Raw genomic sequence first — 15,553 nt, 5'->3', positions numbered from 1 at the left:
AGTAAATTCCCCAACTCCCCGCCTTTTGGCATGAGGTAACCGGGAAGTGTGAGTTACTTTCTGGAACCTTTCTAGCGGTTCTGGGCTCCAGGTGCCCCCAGCGGAAAGCCGCGTGGTCCTCGTTAGCATATTCCTCTTCCTGCCTTACCTCCCCACTCTCTGCCCCGTTTCCTGCACTTTCCGAATAAAGTCTTTGCTCTCCAGCCCTGGCTCAGGTGCCGCTCTGGGGGAAACGGCCCCGAACAGAAGGCCACAGAAGGCCGCCGCCTGCGCGTCCTTTCTGCAGCGTCTTGTCTCCGCGGCTGCGGCAGGGTCCGTTGGGCGCCAACCGCGTTTCGTAACAGGCCTTGGCTTCGGGTGGGGCTCTGCCATGAAGGCCGAGTGAGTTTTCTGGAGATGGGTGCCGTTCCTCTTTGCTTCTCTTGCGTTTTCCCTAGTCCGACGCACGGCGTTCAGGTCGCAGTGTTCCGCGGCTGCAGGGAGCCCGCCGCGTAGGTAGCAGGGTGGCGAAGACGTAGGCGTGGAGGGGCCAGAGCTGCACGACTCGCCGCACACAGCAGCCACCGGCCGCTTGCGGCTGCCTCCGTTACAATCGAATAAGACTTTAAAATTCAGTCCCTCGATCACGTGAGTCATATTTCAAGAGCTCGTAGCTGCACACGCTGGTAGGGGCCCTACAGGACATTGCAGACAGGGACCCTTTCTATCCTGGTACGTCGTGCTGGGCTAGGGAGCACAATGAAGCGCCCTGAACTCACGATTGGGTCGCGGACAGTTCTGTGCGGGTCACGAAGCTCTTAACCGCTTTCGGGGAACAAGCACCTGCCACACCGTGGTCATCTAGGGGCGGGCGCCGCTTCGCGGTGCGAGCGAGAACCAGTGAAGGGTCACTACGGTTTTCAGCGATCACTTTATTCACACATCGGCCGAACCTCAGAAAAGAGAAAAAGGGCTTCAAAGTCTCCTCGCCAAACTGAGATTCGTGCTGCGCGATTAAAGTTTCCGACGTTCGCATCCGGTGCTGTCCACGCAGGGTTGGGCCGAGTGACGAGCTTTCAGACAGGCACGAAGGTGAGCAAAGTCAAGGCCACTCCCCAGTAGTTGAGGTGGGATGGACCGGAAGCCAGGGCAGGCGCATTCCTTCTCCAAGCATTCGATTGGGAAGTAACATGTTTTGGAATTGGGATGTGTTCTTGTCTTAAAGTAGAAGTTTCTCTCAGTCGGGTTGCATTTAAGTATTAGCATTTTTTTTTTTTTTGGTTGTGATTTGCACTGGCAGCGGAGGGGCAAGCTCAACGTCCAACTCAATCTGACGGCGAGTTCCCCGAGAGCAGGGCCCACGAGGTGCTAATTCCGTTTGCCTAGGATGGAGCTGAGAACATGGTGGCTCTCAGCAGATGTTTACCCAGTGAGGGAGTGATGAGTGACAGACAAACGGACAAACACGGGTAACCTGAGTACGCGTTAGCTAACGGAGGGAAATGGACGTGGTCCCCCAAGACGACGCAGTGTAACCACCCCCATGCTGCACCCCCAAACCTCCTCTTTCAAATCTATTTTGCAGACTTTGAGCATCCGGCTCCTAAATATGTTACAAGAATCTAGTCTACGTGGGCCACGCGGGGCCTTCGAGGCGACGTAGCCAGGTCGTGGGGATCATTCACGGCAGGATGCTCGGGATGTCCTCGTGGGCGAGGAGATGGATACCAGAATGGAACAACAAACTAGTCTTTTATTTTAAACATAATTCTTAAGTTATATTTATTGTTTGAATAGGTAACACGCTCCCAATCCGAAGGCGCAAAAGGGTCGTCAGAGAAAGGCCGCCCTCCTCCTCCTTGTCCTCCGTCTGCGTCCCTCCCCAGAGACAGCCAGGGTCACAGCTTCTGTGCCTCTCAGAGACGGTCGGGGCATCTCAGCGCAACGAGAGACACGTGCGTCTCCTTCCATTTTATTTTATTTTTTTACGTGTGATACACCTTGTTTTGCTCTTAGATTTTTTTTTTCAATGTACCATACATACATTGTTCCCGGTGCTCTTTACGCTGTCTCTCGGCCAAATCCTTCCCTGGGTGCTCCCGGCACCTCTCCTCTCTGCCCCCCGTGGGTCCACGCTCACGCTCGTCTCTCACTCACCTCGCTGCGTGGTTCTGGAGCCTCCACTCCACCCTCCTTGTGTTACCAGATTTATCTTCCTGAGGCATTGTGCGGATGGCTCAACTCCCCTGCTCGAAACCCTTCGCAGGCTCCCCTTGCCTTCCCGACAGAGCCCAGGGATGCTTTGCCTGATATTCCTGGCTCACCCCCGTCCTCCCACTGCACCCCGCCATCCGCGCGTGCTCGCGGCCTCCCCTCTCACCTTCGTATTGGGCACTCCATTGGAAGGCACCGCCCCGAATCCTCCCTCTTTCCAATCCTACTCCTCTTTCATAGACCTGCTGAAAAGCCCCTTCCTCCATGAAGTCCTCCCTCTGGTTCCAACCGCAAATGGCCTCTCCCTTCCGGACCCAGGCACGGTATCGAGTGTGTTCCTCTTTGTGCCGGAGCCATTCGTTTTTGTCTTCCACCTCCAACTAGACGGAAGGTTTCCTGGGGAACAGGATTGGGCTCGTCTTACACGTTTTTGTGTCCTCCACTTGGCCGGAAGCGATGTTCGCGCATCCTGTGTGTACGACGTCACACGCAGCTGCTGGGTGAACGGTGACACTGGCGTTTGAGAGGACAGCGTCCGCACATGTCAGGGCCCAGACACTTCTGCGAGCAGGACCTTCGTTCTCGTACTGAAAATGCCAAGCTGCTCTTCTTTCCCTGAGTCTCTCATGGAAAATGTGGTCGTTCCGTGTGAACAGGAAATCCATTCACTCCTAAGAATATCCGGCACAGGTGTGACCCATCCTTATGTACATATCATACACTTAAAAAAAACAATAAAAAAAAGAGCCTTTTCATCAAGCAAGGGAAGAGCCAGGCACATTAAGCAGTAATGTAATTGATTTGTTGTGTTTTGTGAAATGTCTCATTTATGTCAACAGCCGGCTGAATTTAAGATTTAAAACATAAGAAATTTTATCTGTTGGTAGCGGCGTATAGTAACTATCTGACATTCGGGTGCATTAAAATGTAGGTGACTTCAGAGAATCAAGCAAAGTTCTGCTTTTCAGGGTGGATGATAAGTAAACTGCGCAGCTGTGGACCTCTGGTAATGACTCTGGGGTACGTAGAAATACAGTCACCATCTCGTATGAGTTTTAACATCTTCGAGCCCTTCCGTGTCGCACCAGAAGTTCAAAGGACTGGGCGGAGGTCTATGCAATTGGCTTAAGGTTCTTGCTGCATCTGCTCAGCGCCTTGAGGCGATTTTCTGCATCCGACCTAAAACACAGCGGAGACTTCCTGCTCCCCTGTTGATGGGGATACAGAGCTGGTCCTCTCCAGTTTCTCAGTAAGAAGGAAGGGGATATATTTGCCCAGGCGCAGGGCCACTTGTCTGCGGAAGAAGTGGCGAAGGTACCCCAGGAACTTCTCGCCGACGAAGGCGTAGATCACAGGGTTGACACAGCAGTGCGTGTAGGCGATCACCTCTGTCACCTGGAGGGCCACGTCCAGCTGTTTGTTCTGCTCACAGCTCATCTCAAAGAAGATGCTTTGAAAAGTGTTGAAAAAGAGAACCAGGTTGTAGGGGGCCCAGAAAAGGAAAAAGACCACCATGATGACAAAAATGAGCCGGATGGCCTTGTCCTTCCTCTTACTGGGGCATTTCATCAGCGTTTTAATGATTCCGGTGTAGCAGACGGCCATAACGAGCAGAGGCAGCACGAGACAAAACGTATTGACTCTGACAGCCTGAAACCGTTTCCAGGTGTCTTCCTCGCCCTCCGGGTAAAGTGAACTACAGAACAACATCTCGGAATCCTCCTGGGACTTCTGGAAGACAAGCTCAGGGAGCGCAGCTAGCCCTACCAAGACCCAGGTGAGGACACTGCTGAGGATCCCAAAAGTGACGGTCCGGAACCGCAGGGCACACACGGCATGGACGATGGCCAGGTACCGGTCTACGGTCAGCAGGATGATGAAAAAACACTCCCCGTACAAGCCCATGAAATAGAGGCCGGAGAGCAACTTGCACATGCAGTGGCCAAAAACCCAGTTGTTCCACTTGACGTAGTAAATCCAGAATGGCAGGGTCGACAGAAAGAGCAAGTCGGAGACTGCCAAGTTGAGCAAGTAGATGTTGGGCAGGATCCGGAGGCGCCTGTATTTTGTGAGGATCAGCAGCACCATCACATTGCCTACCAGGCCAACCCCGAACACCAGGGCGTACAGAGGCGGCAGCATCTGAGACCCCAGCTCTTGGATGTTGATTTTCTCACACGGAATTGAGGGATCATAGTAGTAGGATGTGGTCCAGAGGGCCGCTTCCTCGGTCTCGGGCCTGTCTATTGGGGTTGCCATTTTTCCTGTTCCTGTGATAGAAGAAGAAAAAAACGACCCCACAATTAGGCACGATCACCCTTTGTGAATCCTGACCGATGTATCTATTTCCCCGACAAAACCACACAGGATAAACGGCCTATTCATTGGAAGGTTCTTCAGCATGGATTTCACAAGGGATGTCAGAGCTGCCGTGGGGGAGGAGTCCGAAGGGAAAGACCTGAAGTTTGGGAAGTCAGCAAGATCCGAAATGAGAGAAACGCACTGTGGATGGTGGTGAAGAACGGGGCTGTCGACTTCTGAAAGCATTTGAAGGAAGAAATACAAAACTGGAGAAAACAGGCTGGATACTGATAACATAATAATAATTATTATTATTGCAACTTTTAAGTCATTTTGCATTTCACTGTTTATATATGACTTTCAAAAACATCTTACCTATTTAAACACCAAATGCTTATAATAATAACAGTGATTATTATTATTACAAATAATGAGCTCTTCCATAGCCCCATAACAATGTACTGTTTATCATAGGTAATGGGGAAATTGAACCTTGAATAAATTTAGCAATCTTTAGTATCTGTGTCCAATTCTCTCATGACCAGATTCAAATGCAATGATTTTTGAGTTTAACTTCTGATGACGTAGCAACGACAATGAACCACTGTAACCACTCCAGTTACACACAGCGCATGCTGCGGCCCTTTTCCGGGCCCCGATGCTGCTGTCCAGTAGAACCTTGCGCAGTGATGGAAATGTTTGGTACTTGTACTGTCCGATAAAGCAGCCATTAGCCCCGTGGCTGTTGAGCTCTTGAAATGTGACTAGTGCTATTCAGGAACCGAACTTTTCATTTTATTTAAATTTAAATTTAAATAGCCACAGGTGGCAAGTAGCCACCATATTGGACAGCGCAGGGCTAGTGCCCAGTATGACACCTAACGAATGCTAGCTGCTTACTAAACGTCTCCTCAATGGGTAGAGGGACGAAGTAGAATGATTTTTACGCCGCTTTCCACTCTTCAGACGATTCCTTGGAAATGCTCTGTTCTGTTCCAGCTACCACATTTTGAAAGGTTAATATCAACATGGAGCACAGAACAGGCTCGGATGATAAAGGCCCGGAAACATCAGCCGTCGTTGGCGGAACCCGAAATGTTTTACATGAAAACTAAAAGTCTTCAGATTAATTTTCCATTTTAGTTTTTTTTTTGTTTTGTTTTGTTTTGTTTTTTTTTGCAGGTGGGCGTTAGTATTTATCTTCATTCTGGACCAAAGCTTTTAAAATTTTTTAATTGAGATATTGGATTAGGTAATTTTTAAGGTCCCTTGAGATAGACAAGTCTATGATGTGATCGCTTTTCCTGTGGAAGAGGAAGTAGAGTTTCTAGACAGCAGAAATTTGAAGCCATAGCAAAAAGGTGCACCCCGTCACGCATGGAGAACTAGTTGAGAACCACCGAGTTGTGCAGGAGAAGAATGAGCTGCCTCGTGAGCCAGTAAGCTCCTTCCCTGGGTGTATACGAGAATCCCTCAAGGTCAAAATCATGAGTAAATGCGATCACCTTCCCAGCTGCAGACACATCCCAGCATTTGCATGTCAGGGCGGCAAGCACACGGGCTTCCACGGCAACCGATCATTCTTATCAGTTGCTAGAGCAAAGGTTATACCCCATTGTTTGACTGAGGTCAGTTCATCTAAGGCAGCTTGGTTTCAACCACCTGCTACATGATTTTAGATATTCTTACCAACTTCCTTGTTCAAAAATTAGATTTATTCGTTGTATTTCAAGAGCAGGTGTTTCAAATGTGGCTGATTTTTAGTATTGGTATGCAGCCGGTATGTTGTTTAGTTAAAAGAGATGATCATGAAGAATCTGTTTTCATGAGGAAGGTACGTGTGTGTAGTTCAAATAACGTGGTCAGGAGGTGCTCAGCATGACCCCTGGCCCCTGGGACTCTCACCACACCTGTGCCATGGAGAGAGAACCATTGCCTCCTTTCTCCATATCATTGTGTTATAATTGATATCACACGTGCTTATCATTTTGTATTCCAATATTTTAAATTCTGTATCCTGTACCTAGTTCCATGTGGTTAAAATTTATGAGACAATATAATTTGTAATGACTCCGACATAGTATATATTCATTATTATTTAATCAGTGCCTGATTGTGGTGTGATTATGTCGTTCTCAATTACACTTTGATAAATAATGCTACGATAAACTGCATTTTTAAAAATTATTCCTTAAAGTAGATTTCCCAAAGCATTATTTCTGCCTATGATCACATTCCTACAGCTATTGATTCATTTGGCCAAATCGCTTCTAGAAAGTGTGTAATGATGTATATTCCCTTGGTACTAGTAGGGGATGGTACCAGTCTCAGCAAAGCTAAAAGAAAAAAATTATTTGGCCAATTACATGGGCAAAGGAGTGTCATTATCATTGTAACTGACATTTATTTAATTACTAGAGTTTTTCTTGTTAAACTGTAATTATTATCCGTTCATATTTTTGTGTGCATGTGTGTACGTGTGTGTGCGCATGTGTGCATTTTCTCTTTGTGCCCTTTACCTATTTTATTCTAATCAGTATCTCTGCTTTTTGTCTTACTGAATCATACGATTTTCCCCCCAGGAGACTTTACTCAGCCTCTATGGTTCGATGTACCTTTCGCTCCTTTTTAATGAGAGCGATGGACACAGTCCAACTCCTGACACTTCTGTGTGCCAAACCCTCCATATGCCTACCGCCCTCCCTCGAAACACTTGCCAAGCAACAGATTATGTGCCTCTCTGGCCAATCCAGACTTTCCCGGAAGCTCCGGAAAACCTCCTGTCTCTGCCTTCAAACACAGACAAAAAGACACCAAATCAGTCAATCAAAACCTGAAAGATGTATGTATACATAAAAATGTAACAGATAAATGTATGTACACACACATAGGCAAACTACGTTTTCCCTGGCTTTCTAGCAAGTCAACACCCATGAACACAAAAGCACGAAGGGTAACTCCTTTGGCGTGGTCATGGTCCCCGCAGCGGAGAGATTATGAAGGCACAGGGAAGGCGGCGTGGGCAAAGCTATGGGCATCTTGACTGAAGAGGCATGAGAGGCCAATGTGGATGAGTGGAAGAGGTAAATACGCCATGATATGATACACATCATGGTACGAGTGGGAGAAAGAAAGGAGAAATGGGAGAAAGAGAGAAGAAAACGGACATATTTCATAGTACACTCTCCCACTTTGGCGCCATACGACCTACTACATCAAGGTGGACCTCCCTCCCACACCTCCTTGATCCAAGAGCCCTCCTGGGCTCTTCTTCCCTTGCCCTTCTTCCCCTGCTCCATCTCCTTTTTCCTAGAAACCTAACGGTCTACCTGGAAGTCTCTTCTAAGTAAACCACGTCTATTGCATTTAATAAGTTCTCATTCAGATGCAAATAAAAAGAAGACGAAGGATACCTGTTAATTTAGCAAAGTCCTCTGTGCATCCGGGGATAGCTCAGGTCTTGTCGCTGATGAAGAGGAGACAGCATCTACTCAGAGACATCAGTGAGGTGGTAAATATCCCAGCTTCCTCTTTTGAATAGGCTAGCATCTAAGATTTTGCAAATTTTCAGAAAGATATCAAGTTTGGAGCAGTTCTTGTTTTCTACACTAAACACTGAGTTGAGTAATTCCTGAGATGCGCACTGCTGATGTTTGGCTTTCTCTGGGTTCCTGCATTCATTTGGCATTTCTTGTTTGGGGGGAAAGGAAGAATAATTTTCGAATAAGCGTTGCTTTGACCTATGGGGAGGAAGACTTAAAAAAAAAGATATTGGAAAAAAAGATATTGGAATTACTCTGTGAAGGAAGGATGATGACTAGGGAATAACTTAATTAGTCTACAAACTCAGTAGGAGGCTTTGATGAGGTGGGCGTAGCACAGGTTTATGCAACCCAAGAGGACGTGAATTTGAGTTTCAGTTGTAGCACCTACAGCTGCATGACCTGGGGTTAATTATTTAATCTCACTGGCCCTCCGTTCTCTCAACTGTAAACTGGAAATGCTGATAACTACATCATCGGGTTGCTGTGGAACCAACTCGATGTGGTGTAAGGAGGCTCTAGGGCTAAGCGAACATGAAATGTGGACGGAGAACCGCTGTGCCATAAGCTTCCCAGGGCAGAGCCAAATGCCTGCTCCACGTGCTGACGTGTCCAGGGGACCTAGCCTGGTGCCGGGCACAGAGCAGGTGCTCACGCGATATCTGTGGGAAGGAAGCTCTCCGACCATGTATGATGTGATCTTTGACAAGGTGGCTAAGTGGACAAGTCAATGAGATTCACCCAACGTTCTCACACGTGCATGTAGGACTGCACTGTCTGCTCCCAATGTCACAGAAAGGACAGGAAGAAAGGACGAACACACTGCTGGGAGGGCTCGAGGGTACCGTGGGGGCCCCGGCTTGAGGGAGCCTAACTGGAAGCCTCTGGTCTGAAAAAGAGAAGCCCAAAAGCTCTTAGCCGTTTTGAGTTATTAGAGTCGGCCTTGGCCGTGGGCTCTATGAGGCAGCTCAGGTGGGGAGGTTACGAAGAAGCAGGATTCTGGCCCAGTGCAAGGAACAGCTTTATCAGGATCTCCCAGAAGGAGGGGCATCGGGGGACCCCACCGACGGAGCTGGAGAAGCGCAGCCGGCGTGGCTTCCTGTGCGCTGTGCAGTCACCTGTGTGAGGGCGGCCTCCGGCGTCGGGCACCATGACACTAGGGACTTACTGAATAAATGAAGGAAGAAAGACAGGGCCATCGTTTTTATAATAAAAATTTTATGTCAGAATAAGATCAACCTTCTGCACGGGTGAGAGGTTCACATAGAAAATTCCAGAGTTCTCACCCAACTCCATTTGCATTTCTCAAGACTCTCTTTCTGCCATCAACCCCCACTCAAGCCACATGGGGTTCCCACCCACTGGCCCCCAGACATGCTGCGGGCGGTCCCGCCATCTCCCGTTTGCTCACTCGACGCCTTTTCTTTTCTCCCCTGTGCCGGTCTAAATCCTACCTGTGGTTACGGCCCATCCTGCCGTTGACGACACCCCTTTCCACTCAGAAAGACGGGACTTCAGTCCCCATCGGTTAGCAACACGCACGGTAAACACAGATCACGATAGCACCTACACCCATGTGAGGGTCCAGCGAGGCCACACCCGAAGAGCACTTCGCACGGCGCCTGGCTTATAGGACGTGCTCCGCCGATGTTAACCGCGATTACACGTGTCTTAAAGCAGCAGGCTCTTGTACTCACCTCCTCCTCCTCCTCCAAACTCTCGTAGCACTACGGTCTACCAAGTTTTCTGGAGCTCCAAGTCATCTGCAGAGAGATAAGCGCTCACCTCAACCCTGCCCCCTTTACTGCCTGGATTGTGAGCAAGTGAAGAAATTGGAGGGTCCAAAATGGGCTTGTTAACTGAACCAGAATGCACAGATTTCTCTCCTGAAGCAAAGGCAACACCGAGACCTTTGGGCAGCTCTATTTCAAGAGGAAAAAAGGACTGAGCTGGGCCCAGCCTAGTCTTTCCAAACTTGACCAATGGTCACTCCACCTCCAGCAAAGGGGAGGATGAAAGCCTGGTGTGCTCAGACTGAGTTCGCTTTGCAAGAGGGGGGGTGAGTGGCAGGGATGAGGGCTGTGCACGGGAGCGAGCTCTCTGTCCAGTAAGTAGACTTAGTCGACTGCCTCCTACCTCAGTCTCCAGCACTCATGGTGGACTAAGAAATTTCCCGAGGTGATTTAAACAACCAAAGAACTTCATTTGTTTGAGAAACTAGCTAAGGTGCTAAGGCGATATTTCTGGGGCAGAAAACAGAGGTTTGGGATAAATTAATGGGGCGTGGGGTGTTGAATCCAGCAGTGACTCAGATCTTTGTGGGTGGGACTCTACAGTGTGTGCCACGTGGAAGCAAGGCATCATGGGAGCACTTCAGTTGGGTACCCTGGTCAGAACAGTGTTTTCTCACCAATCACGAGGTAAAGCTTTAGAGAAAGTAAAAATGAGAGTTAACGTGTCTGAGGATAAATGCGACCACATTGACGATGCGATTCTCGGTAGACACATGACTCAGGAGCTTGTGTGGACTCTGGAGGGGCCCGTGGTGACTGCGAGATCCTGTCCAGATTTGTCACGTGTGTCCCGAAGCTTTCTGCTGAGCGATTTTTGGTATCAAGGTATCTCAGGTTGTGGCTCCTCTTTAACTATTTATTGGTTAAACTAAGTGATTCATCCAAGGTATTTGATGTCTCTTATGATCCAATCGCGAGGGTGGTAGCTGCCAACACATCCGATGTCATGTCCTCCACTCAAGGGCAATTGTGTTATCTCACCTGCCATTTCTACTAGAGGAACCTCACAGTTTTCCGAGAAAAGATTCTCCGAGACAGCGTTTGGAAAATACTCGTCAAGAATCACAATATAGTCAGGTCTCTGAGAATTCCTGCAGTGACCAGCATTTCCCAAACCTATTTTTAATGTAAAAAAAAAAAAAGTTCTGTTTCAAATAACACCTATTAGCATCCCCCCAAAACTAGGATCCCCTGAGGGAACTCTGGGAAGTGCTGGTCTGAGGCGTGGCCTGCGTGGTGCGGTGGCAAACTGCCCTCTGGCCCATTCTCTCGTTCCGGAGGACGTCTCCACAGCGGTCCTGTGAGGCCGGCAGAGATGCTCCTGTCACCCCACGTGGTAGATAAGTTGACGGAGATTCAGCCAGGACTTGGCATAAGCCGCAGAGGGAAGGGCAGAGCCGGGCTCCTCTCTGGAGCTGGGACAACCTGTCGTGGACTCTTTCCCCTGCACCATACCGCCATCTGAAGGACAGGCGCTTGCTGCCTTGCAGCCGAAGGCGAGGATGGCATCGTGACCACATGTAAAGGCAGAGCCCAAAGTGGCTTCCTCGAGGTCTACAGTGGCTTCTTCTGTCTTGGTTTTTCCCAAGATGGATGAGAGATTTTTGGACACTTCTTTCGGGCTACTCAAGGCACTTAGCTTACAGGTACACCAAAGGATATGGGACAACCTGACCCAAAACTCTCATACCCTCCAAGTCTTCCAGATTCTCAATGGCACATAAACCAAAGCAGAAACATTCGAGGGGGGAATAACCAAAACTACAACAATAAGGCAAACAAAAGACAGATTAGAAATATAGGAGCGTGTGACAATAAACAAACAATAAATAAAACAAGTCAACAACAAAAAAGGAACCTTCAGACGTTATAAAAAGGGCCAGAGATTTCTTGCAGGAGAGCTCGGGTCAACCAGGGCCTTGAGCGTGTGAAAGGAAGTCACTGACAGAGCGGCAGGGAGAAGTACGCGCTTCTCATTTCTCATTAGACCCATTCCGCCCCTAGCTCCTGGGTGCAGGGTCTTGGGGCCTACCTGGGGCAGGAGGGCTGGGCTCCAGCCAATAGTTCCTTCCACTAACCTTTCCCCCACGACGCTGCTGGAAGGATTTGCGTAGCCGGCAGGGCCTGCCTCTCGCACATTGGTGGTCGAATGTGTTTCTGAGTTCTCTCCATCGATAGTACACCGCCTTCTGTGCAGCTCAGAAACCAACAGAAGCAAGCCTGCACACAAGAGTGTTCGCTGTCACGGGCTGTTCTACCAGAAATGCCGGGGTGAGCACGTGGAAACTGTGGTAATTGGCGGAGGCAGATGTCTAAAGAGAGTCTAATCTTAGCATTGGCCTCCAACTCAAATCCAGGATCTAACCAAGGATGGAGCCAACCACCTGTGTGGCGGCCGTGAGCACACACCTCGAACACCTCCCACTGCAGGCTGATTAAGGTCCCGCGGCTGGGCTGTGAAACCAACTCCATGCTGCCCAAGGCCATGCTGCCCATGGCCTGCACCTGCCGCCCCCACACCTGATCCGGCTCTGCAGGGATACTGAGACAGTCCCATTCCTGGGAGACTGGGCTTCCCCTGATGGCTGGCTTTAGCTTGACGTCTCCCCAGTGGCTACGCCAAACTCCTCTTAGTCTGCACAACAGTCTAGATGCTTCCACCAGCCTCCCCTACCTCTCTACTCCACTCGGGGCCTGACCACTTCCCCAGCCTCTCCCAGCTCTCCAGCCTTCACAGGTGCCTCCCCTAACAAAACCCTGACAGGTGTAAAACCTCCTTGGCATCTGCTTTTCAGAGATCTGGATTCACACAACTTGTATGTTCAAATTAGCTTCAAAAGAGCCCTTGGACCCTTTCAGGCCATCCATGCAAGGCACTGAGTTGTGGCTGCTGTCGATCTAATCATTTTGCATGTTCCATTTTGCTTGTCCTCATTCTTTTAGGTAAACATCAAACACCTAGTATCAAAATTAGTAAATAAATACGATGATGAATTTAAAAAATGAGCAATGATTTAGAAATGATGCAGAAAATAGGTTTCTCCCTGAGCTCTGGGGAGCACCTGTGTGAATACGACACACCTCCATATAAATAGGGACAAACTCGCATGGTGTATGTAGGTCAAATAGAGCAAGCGAAGTCCGTTCTTCCATGGTATCTCACACTATGAGATGGAGCCTTGGAAATGAGAGAGGGAGAGACTGAGAGAGAGAGAGAAAGAGAGAATAAATAAAACAGAGAAGAGAAATGAGAGCGGTAAGGAAAGGATGGAAGGAAGGAAGGAAGGAAGGAAGGAAGGAAGGAAGGAAGGAAGGAAGGAAGGAAGGAGGGAAGGAGGGAGGGAAGGAGGGAGGGAGGGAGGGAAGGAGGGAGGGAGGGAAGGAGGAAGAAAGGAAAGAAGGAAGGAAGGAAGAACGGAAGGACGGAAGGAAGGGAGGGAGGGAGGAAGGAAAATAGCTCCTTAAACTAATCTCTCCTCTCTCTCCAAATGTCAGCTAGAAATGTTTCTGGCCTTGTTCACAACTGGTAACATGGCGTTCGGGAGGCTTCTGTAAGCAACGGAGGCTGGTAGGAGGCCTCGAAGGGGTGGAGAGGAGCGGCTGGTTAGCTTTCATGTGGGGCATTGTTTTGCATCCCATCCCTAATCTGGTTATTTTAAAACTTGTGAAGCCTCTGTTTTGAGCAATGCAAATACTGAATGAACAACAACAAAAAAATGTGCCAAAGTCTCTGTTTTAGAAAATAGAAATAAGCCAGTATGAGAGTTGAAGAAACTGGGTGTCGGCCCTGAATACCAGGTGGCAAAAATGGACTCCGGCAGTGAGCAGGAGTAACCGGGCGGGGCTGCCGTCACAGCGGGATGCTGGAGGGCAACAGAGGAATTATTGTTTAATAATAAAAACAGCCTTTTCTGAGCACTTATGTCACACCAGGGACTCTGCTAAGGGGTTTATGGGCCTTATCTGGCTTCGACCTCTCAGTGACTCTGGGAAGGTTGTTTTTGTCATTTCTCAGAGGAGGAACTGAGGCAAGTCGGTTTAGCAACAAGCCCAACATCACACAACCAGAAAACGGTTCTATCTGATTCCAGTGTCCCGCCCCTAGCCACGGTGTCTGCTGCCTCCCTAGAGGTCTGTGGACGTGGCATCACGGGTCATGGATGCCCAGGTAGCCTGGGGGTTGGGCTGGAGGGCGTTTTATTCGGCACTGGACTGTCACCCCACCCCACTGGCCCGTGCCCGGGATTCAGCAGCTTACTTTTATGTGAGAGCATCTCTGCTTTAATCCTGCATTTCTTTAATATGTGCACAATACACTTTATTATAACAAAGTGCGAGTTCTCCTCCTCAGAGAGCGTAATGGATATTGGCGGTGTTCTGACACTTCCTCTTGGGTCTGACCGTTTCTGGGCAGTCCCTGGCCAGCGTCTGTGTCCTCTGGCTTCCGGCCCCTGCACCTGTGACTCTCTGTGGGGGACTGTCCTCAGGCTTCGGGAGCCATGTTGCCCAAGTGTGCACGGGCTGAGAGCCTGAGGCATCCCTCCCATTCCCGGCCTTGACGCGGGGTGACACGCTCCTCCTTGGGGATCAGGCCGAGGCCACCCCCGAGGGACTCTGCCTGAGATGCCACTCCTGCCGGTCTCCTCCCTCCCTGCCCCGCTTCCTCACGCCCCTGCCGGCCCCTCCTGAGCGCCTCCCTTTCATAAATCCTTCACGCGGGAAGCCTCGCGTCAGGCTCTGGAAACCTGACACGAGACAGGGAGTTTCCCATAGATGGGAGTTGGGTTCCCCCCCCCCCCAACGACTTATTAAGATATAATTTTTGGACAATAACCTGCATCTATTTAATGTCTACAATTCGATGGATTTTGACAGTTGTGGACATCTGAGAAACGACTCCCGGAGTCAAGATGTGAAACGTTTCCATCACCTCCAAGGGATTCCTCCCTCCCCTTTCGGTCCCTCCCTCCCTCTGCGCCCACCTCCAGGCAACCACGGCTTTCCAGTCCTCATGGGTTTCTTCGCAGGCCGCTACCTGGACGTTAGGCCGATGCTCTGTCTTTCCGGGTTTTGCACGGCTCCCCTTCAGGGTACCAATCTCTACATCAGTTAAGAAAATGCTAGCTACTAACAAACTCGAAAACACATACGAGAGCCTAAACGCGCAAGAGTGTGTTTCTCGATCACGGACAGCGAGCCAGGGTCACGAATCGGTGGTGTCCGTTCCCAACCATTAATTCAAGGACACAGGCACCTTACACACTGTGCATCTGAGATCACTGAAGTCCACATCCGAGGTCAGAAGGTGTATGACTGCCTCGGCCAAGGAAAAGGGGGAAGAGTATGAAGAGATCCTCACGAAGGGTTTTGTGACCAGGCCCAGAAATGGCTCATGTCGTTTTCGCCCACATTCCAGTGGCTGGAACTCAGCGACGTACCACACACAAATGCAAGAGAGGCTAAAAAAGTCTGTGCGCCCAGAAATCACTAACGCTCTCAGGTACACACGTAGCTATCCGACCAGAAAAGGAATTGCTGAAAGAGGAAGGAAAAAACAATACTGATATATGACGTCATTATCAGCACTAACGGCAACACGGCAAAATAGCAAACAATAACTGCCATCTTACGAGCAGTTTTATGACAACTGCTTTATCATGGTTTATCGCATTTACCTTCCTAATTCTATAGGCGTCCAATTTGCAGGTGAGAATTAAAGAGACA

At 49.4% G+C, this 15,553-nt stretch overlaps 1 protein-coding gene across 1 annotated transcript; it reads right to left on the bottom strand.

Moving 5' to 3' along the window:
* Positions 1-2,308: 2,308 nt before the first annotated feature.
* Positions 2,309-8,017, bottom strand: CCR3 (C-C motif chemokine receptor 3). The gene is made up of 2 exons (XM_016141252.2): positions 7,908-8,017; positions 2,309-4,463 (listed from the first exon to the last, which is right to left on the bottom strand). Exon 2 carries the CDS (start codon positions 4,450-4,452, stop codon positions 3,373-3,375), a length of 1,080 nt encoding a protein of 359 aa, XP_015996738.2. The 5' UTR covers positions 4,453-4,463; positions 7,908-8,017; the 3' UTR covers positions 2,309-3,372.
* Between the last annotated feature and the right edge of the window lie 7,536 nt (positions 8,018-15,553).

Source organism: Rousettus aegyptiacus, unplaced genomic scaffold (genome assembly GCF_014176215.1).
Source record: "Rousettus aegyptiacus isolate mRouAeg1 unplaced genomic scaffold, mRouAeg1.p scaffold_m13_p_4, whole genome shotgun sequence".
Lineage (NCBI taxonomy): Eukaryota > Metazoa > Chordata > Mammalia > Chiroptera > Pteropodidae > Rousettus > Rousettus aegyptiacus.
Note: the sequence above shows the minus strand (reverse complement) of the source record. Positions and strands in the feature narration are given on the sequence as shown.

Coding starts and splice junctions, on each gene's coding strand:
- CCR3 (XM_016141252.2), bottom strand. CDS start 4,452: ATGGCAACCCCAATAGACAGGCCCGAGACCGAGGAAGCGGCCCTCTGG.